Source organism: Mus caroli, chromosome 11 (genome assembly GCF_900094665.2).
Source record: "Mus caroli chromosome 11, CAROLI_EIJ_v1.1, whole genome shotgun sequence".
In the NCBI taxonomy this organism is placed as follows: domain Eukaryota; kingdom Metazoa; phylum Chordata; class Mammalia; order Rodentia; family Muridae; genus Mus; species Mus caroli.
In genome coordinates this window covers 26,250,703-26,262,477 of record NC_034580.1, presented here as the reverse complement: position 1 = coordinate 26,262,477, position 11,775 = coordinate 26,250,703, and the positions used below count along the sequence as shown (strand labels likewise).

The 11,775-nt window shown below is 41.1% G+C and overlaps 1 protein-coding gene and 1 pseudogene across 1 annotated transcript; one reads left to right on the top strand and one right to left on the bottom strand.

The window, feature by feature from the left end:
- Positions 1-2: 2 nt before the first annotated feature.
- Positions 3-1,306, bottom strand: LOC110304201 (alcohol dehydrogenase class-3; the record flags this gene model as incomplete). Its single annotated transcript, XM_021175429.1, has 2 exons — positions 662-1,306; positions 3-536 (listed from the first exon to the last, which is right to left on the bottom strand). Coding segments are annotated over exons 1-2 (1,098 nt in total), but the record flags the coding sequence as incomplete, so codon positions are not given.
- Positions 1,224-8,401, top strand: LOC110304200 (annotated as a pseudogene).
- Positions 8,402-11,775: the final 3,374 nt, after the last annotated feature.

The window sequence follows — 11,775 nt, the reverse complement described above, 5'->3', positions numbered from 1 at the left end:
CTGTTTCCCGAGTGCATCAGATCAAAGGCTTGGTTAATTTGGTCGAGGGACAGATTGCCGGTCACAAATTCGTCAACTTTTATCTTTTTGGACATATATTCAGACACCAGCTTTGGGACACTCTCCACACTCTTCCATCCTCCAAAGGCAGTGCCTTTCCATGTGCGTCCTGTCACCAGCTGGAATGGACGAGTGGAGATTTCTTCCCCTGAAGCAGCTACTCCAACCACCACACTGACACCCCAGCCTTTGTGGGCTGCCTCAAGGGCTGATCTCATGACCTTCACATTGCCAATGCACTCAAAGGAGTAATCCACGCCTCCATCTGTCATCTCAATGAGGACTTCCTGGATGGATTTACTGAAGTCTTGGGGGCTAATACATTCAGAGGCTCCAAATTCTTTGGCNTTTGCGAATTTATCTTTATTGATGTCGATACCAATGATCCGGGATGCACCAGCCACCTTACAGCCCATGATCACCGCCAGTCCAACTCCTCCCAGGCCAAAGACGGCACAGGTAGAACCAGGCTCCACCTGTCATCAAAGACAGTGTCAGCTGCCCACTAACAGTCACAGCCTCACAGGTTGGCCATGGTGTGCCAGCAATGTCTCACTGAACTGAATGAGGGCAGAAGCGGAAGCCGCGGCCAGTCTCTTACCTTGGCAGTGTTCACAGCAGCCCCGTAGCCAGTTGAAATACCACAGCCGAGAAGGCAGACTTTATCCAAAGGGGCCGAAGGATCGATTTTAGCAACAGAGATGTCAGCCACAACTGTGTACTCGGAAAATGTGCTAGTTCCCATGAAGTGAAAAACAGACTTTCCTTTGCAGGTAAATCTGCTAGTCCCATCTGGCATTAATCCCTTCCCCTGAGTGACTCTTATTTTCTGGCAAAGGTTTGTTTTAGGATTCAGACAAAACTTGCATTCTCCACACTGTGGGATGTAGAGTGGGATGACAGTGTCACCTGCCTTCAGCTTAGTGACCCCTTCACCAACGCTTTCCACAATTCCAGCACCTTCGTGTCCCAAGATCACTGGGAAACACCCCTCGGGGTCAGCTCCACTCAGGGTATAGGCATCGGTGTGGCAAACAGCAGTGGCAAGGATCTTAATTCGAACTTCATGAGCCTTTGGAGGGGCCACTTCTATCTCCTCTATGGAGAGAGGTTTTCCCGCCTCCCAGGCGACTGCAGCCTTACACCTGATCACCTGGTTCGCCATGGCCGCAAGTTCTGGATCGAGCGCTAAGGTTCACGAGTGTAGCGGAACCCGGGTGTGGGCCGGACCGTGCGTGAGGGCAGGACACAGGTTTTTGTTTTTGTTTTTTTTTTTAAAGTAAGCTGAAGGAGGCCAGAATGCAATTGGTAGCATGCTTGCCTAACATGTATGAGGCTGTGTTCAAAGCAAACAAACAAAAGTTAATTGGGGAAGATATATAGGTGAGGAAGTTTCCTCTTTGAGAGTCAGCTGTTGTCTTAAACAAGGGAAGAAAATCTTTTTTGTTTTATCCTTTTTTGAGACACTCTCACTATATATTTCTGGCTGTCCTGGAACTCACTACATAGACAAACCTGGCCTTGAACTCACAGAACTTTGCATCTCTGGTAGATAATCTTTTATAAGACTTTTAAAAATAGAACTTGGATTCTATTATTTTTCTCAGCTTTGGGGTTGGCACAGGCCAAAGCTCTATGAGATTTAAATGGTAAAGTGTTTAGTAATCACAAAATTCTATTTCAGATGCAGAAGTTGCTATCACATGGCTAATAAAAGGGACTAAAGAACCCAGACAGGTAATGTGCTCCTGTATTGCTGGTACATGGGTTGGTGATACAAGAGAATGGAGATTAGAGACTATTCTGGACTATATACCAAAGGTCAATGGGCATGAAGAAGGCAAAGACACCCCAAAATAACTTTGACTTCATTTCTTTTTTTTTTTAAGATTTATTTATTTATTATAAGTACACTGTAGCTGTCCTCAGACACTCCAGAAGATGGCGCCAGATCTCATTCTCAGACACTCCAAAAGAGGGTGCCAGATCTCATTATGGATGGTTGTGAGCCACCATGTGTTTTCTGGGATTTGAACTCCAGACTATCAGAAGAGCAGTCAGTGCTCTTAACCGCTGAGCTATCTCGCCAGCCCTGACTTCACTTCTTAAATATTTTATTTTACTATATATGTATGTGTGAATGGCTGAGTATGTATGTATGTACCTCATGCAGACAAGAGCCTGTAGAGATTAGAAGAGGGGTTGAAATTGGAATTAAACTCATCATGTGGGTGCTGGGAACCAATGTCAGGGTCTCTCAAGACCATTAAATGTTCTTAATCACTGAGCCATTTCTCCAGCTCCAACTTTGACATCTTCACTTTCAACATTCCAGTCTTGAGCCTCCAATTAGTCTGCAAGCTCTTGAGCCTCCAATTAGTCTGCAATATATATATACTTGTGGCCTCTTAGGAGAACTTGATTCAGTTAACACTGCTTAGAAAATATGTAACATATAACTGTACTGAGAAAGGCCTCCATATCCTCTGCTTTAGTGTTTTGCTGTTGCTTTCTTGGTGTTATTAATCTGTATTGCGGTGTTGGGGATCCAACTCACATTATGCAAACTAGGTAAGAATTCTACAGATAATCCACATACTCCAGCCTTGAAATCATTAATAATTTTTTGAACAAGAGGTCTTGGGCTTTTGCATTGCACTGGATCCTTCAATTATGTAACCAGTCCTGGTGTAGGGAATGACCCTGAGTCTTTGAGACCATATTCTAATCCAAATTCCATTATTAGGCAGTTGTATTATCTTGGGAAATTTATTTCAACTGCCTTTATCTGTAAAATAAGAGCCATAATCAGACATAAACAAACTCTGTAGCAGTTTAGGTATTATTAGTCTTGTCATTAGTGACAATAGATGTATTTGCAAATGTGCCATAGCAGTCCTAGAGTAGACCTGTTCTTGAAATTCATTTTTGCTAACATATTTCTTATCTGGATGTGTAGATTGACATCATCATCATCATCATCCTGTGGTAGGACAGGATAATTTTCCTAGTTGCAGTCTTCACTGACACATTTTGTGCCAGAATCGAAGGAGAGTAGGTGTAATTTCAAATCTGATTCATCACCAAACACTCCCTACATAGAATACTTCTTATAGATTTAAAAGAGCTGACCTGTAATCAAAATAGTGGAGACATTATTTTAGAATGTAAAAATATGCCCATATAAAAGCATTTTGCTATTAAAATTCATCTGCTGTGAGACCCAGTCATTTTTTTTGCCATGTAATTATTGAACACAATATTTGTAACCAAAGAAAGTACAAATCAAAAAATATTGCTAGACCTATTTTGCTAAGAGTGCATCCTAATTATTACCTTGCTGTGAATAAAATGATGGTGTTTGGGCTAAGTTAGGAATGAAATGTGAAGGGGAGGCAAAGTAGGATAATTTTCTTCCATTTTTACTGTTAGCTCCTTGCTTATTACTATAATTAAAAGCTGTCTTGGGAGGTACTTGTCCTTTTAAACTATTTCTGAAGTTGAGAACAAGTTTTTCAAATGTAAAATGAATATTTAAAAAACTGTTCTCAACAGCTCACACTGATTTTTGCAGAGGACAGAGTGTGGTCCTAGCACCCACATCAGGTGATTCACAATTTCCTGTAATTCCAACTCCAAAGGATCTGACATCCTCTTCTGTTTTCCTGAGGCCTATGCACTCAGATGCACACACACACACACACACACACACACACACACACACACACACCATAATTAAGGGGGAAAAAGAAATCATTTAAAAATGAGTATGTTGGCATTTATTTTTTTCCCTTGGGTTTCCCGCACACCTCCTCTCCCCGCCCCCTCCCCCCTCCACCAAACACACACACCCAATATCCCAGGCCTAGGAAGGCTGAGGCAGAAGATTGTTGTGAGTTTCAGCCAACCTGGGTTACATAGTAAGATGCTATCTCCATTTGTGGTGGTTTGAATATGCTCGGTCCACGGGGTGGCACTATTAAGAAGTGTGGCCTTGTTGTGTATCACTGTGGGGTTGGGCAAAGAGATGAATATGTAGAACTCTCAGTTTTCCCAGTGCCATGCCTGCCTGGACGCTGCTATGCTTCCTGCCATGATGATAATGGATTGAACCTTAGAACCAGTAAGCCAGCCCTAATTAAATGCTGTCTTTTATAAGAGTTGCCTTGGTCTTGGTGTGTCTTCACAGCAATGAAAATCCTAAGACACCATTTAAAAAATAGAAATACAGTATTGTTCTAGGTTTTGTTGTTATTATTATTGTTGTTGTTGCTGCTGCTATTTCCTCTTGACCAAAAGGAACTTAGGAAGAAAGGGTTTATTTGACTTGTATCTTCAGGACACAATCTATCACGGAGTGAAGTCAGAACAAGAGCTCACGTCTAGAGTTTCAAACAGAAACCATGGAGGAATGTTGCCTGCTGGCTTGCTCTCTGTTTCACTAGCTTTTTGTTTGTTTGTTCCTTAAATACTCTAGGACAACTTGCTTGAAGAATGGTGCCACCCATAATGGGTCATGCCCTCGTACATCACTTAGTAAGACAAGCCCACAAATCAATCTTACCTAGGCGATTTCTTAATTTAGGCTTCTCTCAGGTGTCTTTAGACTGTGTCAAGTTGACAATTAAGGCTAACCAGGAAATGTATGTTTAAGATATCATGACTGTTAGTAGAAACAGCTTGACTATAATATTATAGTAAGAAAGCCCTCCCATAGAGTTGAGTCACAGTTCTGGAAGAAAACTCTTCAGTGGTTTTAAAAGCAAAGGTGCTCTGTGTTGTATAATGTGAGTCCAAGCCTGTTTTCCTGGGAAGATCAAAGTGATTGTCAAGGCTCCAAGTGTTCTAACGTTGGTGGGCTGAGGATATAGCTCAGTGATATAGTACAGGCCTCCTAAGCTCAAGGTTCCAAGTTGTATTGCCTAGTAACACACACACACACATACACATGCACACGCACTAAGTGAGTAAATTCATTTATTAATTAAAGTTCACCTTGAGCTTTACACATCACATTTTTTTCAAGCCCAGTTCATAACTGGAACAATTTTTTGTTTTGAATAAACTAAGGTCACAAGACTCCTGACTTGTTTTCTTGGAGTGTTCTCATAGTCACTCAGAGCAGAATTCTCTTTATATAATTCCATTCCTGGACTATGTTCCCATATTTCCCCCTGACCCATGCCCACCTTGTTTTTGTTTTTTGTTTTTGTTGTTTCTTGTTTTTTTTTAAACACAGGATATTCAGAGTGGTTTTGATTTGAGATGTTGTAGATAAATCTAATTTGACATTTATGAAATACTCCATCAGCAAGCAAATTATAAACACAATGAATAATAGAACAGTGAAGGTGTTGTGTGTAATACTCTGCCACTGAGAATAGGGATCCAAAGTACATGCAGCACTATTGGTTATGTTATAAAATTTATCAGAAAAATATAGAGAATAACTTGAAAATAGACCCATATGATCAGTAGTTTTGGTATCTTGTAGAATGTAAGCATATATTTGCCTTTAGTAGGAATACAAATGTTATAATAACCCATGTAAATAGAAAGTGATTTAAATACCAAGGAAAAATCAAGCATGGTCCCTTCTCCAGATGAGTGAGTCTATTGTTGTCCCAAGGTCAAGTTATAAGCACAGTCATCAAAAAGATAAAAGCAGCAGGATCCAGCCAATCTACAAGTTGAAGCAGAGGAGTATGAGGAACATAAGATCAGTACATGTCCTCAGAGGCACTCACCAAAGATGCACAGGTCAAAGCACCTAGCATCACCAGGAGACTTTCAGGTGAAGTCAGGTTCCACGTATTTCATAGACTAATTATCCCTTGGTGCATAGGGCATTAACTTTGCATCAGGTGGGCAGATTTGACTTCTGATGATAAAATCAATGTCTCCTTTTGCCTTCTGTGACTTCCACCATCTCCTCATCCTGTACCATTGTCTTGGATGGCGCGGCGCCAGAGGAGCCACTGAGGAGTCCATGATGTTTCAGTGGTTTCATGTGTGATGAGAGACACATACAGCTTCCCAGTTTTCTTCATCCACCCAGGCTTCCAAGTCTCAAATTGTTTAAACCACACAGATCTGTCTAAAGGCAGTTCAGAAAGTTCTGTAGAGAAATGTTTTTGAGCTCTCAGACATCATATATCACCCTGAGGCAAATTAGTAGATAAAGAAAGGTGAAATTCCTTGGTATTTTCCCTTTTAAATTTTTTTAAAATAACTTGTTTTAATAATCTATGTGGTTTGTCAATTTTACCCTGGTCTTGAAGATTATAGGGAATGCCTGTAACATGATTAATATTCCATTTCTTTACAGAAGTTCTTAAATTTTTACTATTATAGACTGGTCCATTTTCAGTTTTTATCAAAGTAGGCACTCCTGTAACAGCAAAAGTTTGTATAAGGGGTGAGAATACTGTGGAAGCATTCTCTGAGGATTGAGGTACAGACCAAAGCAATTTAGAACGTATGTATCTATGCAAACATGCAGGTATGACATTCAAGGCACAAAGTGAGTAACATCTCGTTGCCATAATTCATTAGTAGTTTGCCTCTGGGTAGTTTTACTCTAGCTATATGACTATGACCGTGTAAGGGAGCACAAATAGGACACTCCTGCACAACTTTTCTTGCTTGTCTAGGTGGGATGTCGTATTGTACATGAAGTCTGTTAGTGTGTGTGTGTGTGTGTGTGTGTTCCTGTTCTGGAGAAGCAAAAATAGGGCAGCTTGCTTATTTCCTTCTGCAATAAAACTAGAAAGGTTAGAGTGTACACAAATATTTGGAATGAACAAAGGATACATGTGGGCCTAAATCAGATGTTATAGTTCCTGTAGTAATGGGAGCATACCAAGATGTGAAGAGGAAATTAAAGCAGTTCCTGTTGCTGGAATAATCCTACAACATAAGCAGAATCAAAAACAATATTTAAGGGTTTATGAATTAACTATAATAGGTGATTTAAAACAGCCAGTTCCATTTGTTGGACTGAGGAAAAAGAAGCATTATTAGGCCGGGCGGTGGTGGCGCACACCTTTAATCCCAGCACTCGGGAGGCAGAGGCAGGCAGATTTCTGAGTTCGAGGCCAGCCTTGTCTACAAAGTGAGTTCCAGGACACCCAGGGCTACACAGAGAAACCCTGTCTCAAAAAAACAAAACAAACAAACAAACAAAACAAAACAAAAAAAGAAAAAGAAAAAAAGAAAGAAAGAAAAAAGAAACATTACTAGATTGGTGACTATGTGGCTGGACCTTAAATCCCTCCTATACCCTTAGATGAACCGCCAATTAAATAAGTATCTGCTTGTGGAATGGGAGAAAGCTGAACTATTTTTGTAATCACAAATTGAGTTTGTATGAGAAAAATCCCATAGTTTATCATCTGGATACTTATTTCTTATATTTCTGTAGCAATTTGCAAATGAAACGCTTGCTCATTCAATCTCTAGTGTCAAATAACAATAATGTTTACAATAATGATGATAAAGAGGCACAACTTACGATATATTTCTGATTCTATTATTTTTTTATTGCTATTGTTGTTATGAATGTTCACTTGAGAGTAGCTGAAGCACCGGAAAGATAGTGGAGGAAGGGGAAAGAAAAAAGATCCCTTTGGTTCCAGAAAATCTCCTGAAAAAGAGGAAGGCTTATCAAGCCCTCAAAGCCACTCAGGCAAAGCAGGCACTTTTGGCAAAGAGAGAGAGAGAGAAAAGGGAAACAATTCAGGTTTAGACGACTAGAATCTTTCGTACACGATTCCTGGCGGCAGCAACGTGACAAGGTATGTGTCCAGGGACTAGAGGTGAAGCCTCGTGCTTTTGGAGGTGCCTGATAAACATTCCTTGGCCTTCGTTATACATATGGAAAGGATTGAAGGAGTGAGTTTATTGGTAAAGAGCACCATCATGAAAGAAATTGCCTGAAGAGATTGTTCAGTGGCGTCTTTGTCAAGGTCACCCCTCAGAGTGTAAGAATGCTGCGCACCGTGGAGCCTTATGTGACCTGGGGATTTCCAAATCTGAAGTCTGTCCCGGAACTCATCTTGAAACGTTGACAAGCAAAGATTAAGGATAATACAGTCCCTCTGACGGACAGCACAGTGATCGAGGAGCACCTGGGGAGATTTGCTGTCATTGCCTGGAAGACCTCATCCATGAAATTGCCTTCCCTGGGAAGCATTTCCAGGAGGTCTCTTCCTTCCTGTGCCCTTTCCACCTCTCTGTGGCCTGCCATGCTACCAAGAACAGAGTGGGCTTCTTCAAGGAGATGGACTTACCTGGCTACCGGGGAGAATGGATCAATCAGCTCATTCGGCAGCTCAACTAGAGCAGGAGCAGGTTTTCCAAAAGCACCCATTGGAAGTGGTTTTTGTTGTTTAAAATGTTCAAGTATCTTCAGAGAAGATGATTTTCTGCCTTCAGAAACTGAAGGAAGGGGCCTGGAGAACGTCAGTAAGGTGTGAGCATCGGAGACACTTAACACAGCCCATTCCATGGAAAGGGGCGATTACCCTCATTGGCTGCCTGTCTCTGAAACCAATGCAAGCTGTGGAGGAAAGAATTACCCTGCTCATCCTGCCTTCCATCTTGGTGTTTAATGTTGGGTGGGCAACAAGCCCAAACCTCCCTCCCGCCCCTCCAAGACTCTTAGAGCAGTGGGCCAGCGCACTTGAACATGGACCAAGAGGGTCCTGGTTTTACTTTTTATTTTTGTCAGGGTAGGTGGCCTTGTGTTTGCTTACTTCAAGGCAGACCCCCTGTTAGCCCTGGCTGACCTTACACTCCACAGCAGTCCTGCCTCCTCCTCCTAGGTGCTGGGATTATAGGTGTACAAGCCTGGCGGCTTGTTCCTCAGAAAAGGCAGTTAGAAAGGTGACCATGTTTGGTCTTGTGGTGTCAGGCCATGTTGTAATTGCACTGTCTGCTTTGGAACCTCTCAGGCTTGCTGTCCCTGGGTCAGTGTAACAGCATTTGTGCCCTGACCTGCAGTGGCAGTCCTTCCCTGTAGCTCAGGGTTTAGGATGGGGAATCCCTGTGCTAGAAAAACATACATGCACACATCTATACAGTGTGCTTAGAACTCCATGACAGTGACACATACCATCTTAGCACCTGGAAGTGTTTGTGAGGACAGCCTGCTTTTTTATGCACATTGGTCTGTTAAGCTAGTCGCATTCTGTGCTACGGGAGGGGACTGAAGTTTAACCACTTGTTTTCTATTAAGAACTAGTGTTTGGCTGAGCCTGGTGGTGTATACCTTTGGTCACAGCACTTGGGGGGCAGAGGCAAGCAGATCTCTTGAGTCCAAGGCCAGGTAAGCCTGCTCTACAGAGTTCAGGGATACCCAGGGCTACACATACAGAAAATGTTAAATACAAACAAAAAGCCGGGCAGTGTTGGTACACACCTTTAGTCCCTGCACTTGGGAGGCAGAGGCAGGCAGATTTCTGAGTTCGGGGCCAGCCTGGTCTACAAAGTGAGTTCCAGGACAGCCAGGTCTATACAGAGAAACCCTGTCTTGAAAAACAAAAACAAAAACAAAAAACAAAACAAAACAAAAAATGTCCAACATTGAGTTGAGTTGGCTCATAAGTTTGAGACTAGCTTGAACTACAAGGTGAGACATTGTTTCAAAACAAAGCAAAACAACAACAAAACAAGCAAACAAACAAACACCTAAATTATATCCCCAGCCCAAATTGGAACCTTGTGATCTTCAATTGAAAGTTATTGCTCCTGTGTTTATAATGGTATGCATTGCCTAAGATGACATGGTATGGATTTTCTAGAATAGTCTTTTGTTTCTTTTTAACATTTATTTATTTTGCATGTTAATGGCACATCATGTGTTTGGAGGTGAGAGGACATGCTTGGAGTACAGCTGTGCATTCCTGCTCCCTGTATCTAGGATAATCACATGTCTATTTGTTTCCACAGTATTTACTAATTTGGAAAATAATGACTATCTTGTGTATTGTGCCTGAAAATGTTTTAATTGTCAGTTGTCTCTAGTTCTCTGATACGTTACCTATGAAGGAGCAGTGTATGACAGAAACCCTTCCTTAGACTGGAAAATTAATTCCATTTGCAAAAATCAAATGTGTGTAGCTATTATTTAAACACACATCAAATAGTCTTCTAGTGTGTTGTGACCAAGTATATGTCTTGGCAGGAAAGGAATATGAATTTTTATTTAAGTGGCAAACTAGACTATGTAGGTTGATGTCAGCCCAACTTTTGGATTTCCTGGTGATGAATTTTTCTCTTGTAGAGAAATGACTAGGATTGCGGGATGGCTCAGTGACTTAGAACATTTGATGTTCTTCCGGAAGAACTGAGTTTGATTCCTATGGACTATGTCAGGTATCTCACAATCACCTGTAATTCCATCGTTAGGGAGAGCCAAGATCTCTGACCTCTGAGGGCACGCGCACACACACAGAGTTAAAAATAATAAAATTAAATATATTTATTTTATTTTTAAATATTCAAGTTTGAAAATGTTTATTGAATCTGTACTTGACTAACTCAAGTCTAGGTTCCTTGATCACTATCACATAAGCACCAATGGACTGGGCTGTTCAGCCCACCAGAAAAGAACATGTTATTAGATACATTCTAAATGTGTTTGTGTTAATAGGGTCTGAATTTACAGACTGTGACACCCATTTGTTAACACAATACATACACCATTGATAGGACATTGAATACTTGGCAGTTTATAGAGTGAAATGTGGAAATTGTTCAAATGCGAAATCAAAGCAGAGAAGGCATTGAAGGGCATAACAAGGCCACAGGACTTGATGGGGATTGTGTAACAACTGGCCACAACAGAGGAGAGCCAGGAGAACTACTGGTTTGGCTATCAGGTAGCAAACAGACGTAGTATAGTCAATGAGGAAAATAAACAACCATGTGGAAAACCAACTTGTCTAGCTTCTACTTCATGCTTTGGGATATTCACTTATACACGGATGAAATAGGAAACAATGTTCCCTTTTTGAGGAGCTCCTGAGAAATCCACATGTTAGTCCCTGGGAAGATCAGCACCAACAGAGCAGTGGTCTGCCATTCTCGGCATCCTCAGCAATGTCAGGTCTCTAAGGGAACTTCATTCTAAATGTAGCATTAAAGTCAGATTCATGATGAAAGCTGAATTGCAAAGGATATCTGACGTCTTAGTTAGGGTTTTACTGTTATGAGCAGAGGCCCTGACCAAGGCAGCTCGTATAAGAACAGCATTTAATTGGGTCTGGCTTACAGTAGTTCTGTCCATCATCAAGGCAGCATCCAGGCAGGCATGGTACAGAAGGAGCTGAGAGTTCTACATTTTCATCTAAAGGCTGCTAGCAGAATATTGGCTTCTAGGAAGCTAGGATGAGGGTCTTAAAGCCCATACCCACAGTGACACACCTACTCCAACAAGGCCACACCTTCTAATCATGCTACTCCTGGGGCCAAGCAAATACAAACCATCACATCTGGATTCATTCTCACTGGTGTTTATAGTGAGAGAATTTGTTAAAATGTTTTGCATTTGCAAGTAATCATATTGAACTTATTTTAAAAATTATTTTTCAAACTTCTCACTAATTTACACTGATTTTCTTTTCATTTTCTCCATTGCCATTTATTAGATAGAATTTTAAACATTAAAAATATTTTTTAAGTATAATACATTCAAATAATTATTACCCTAAC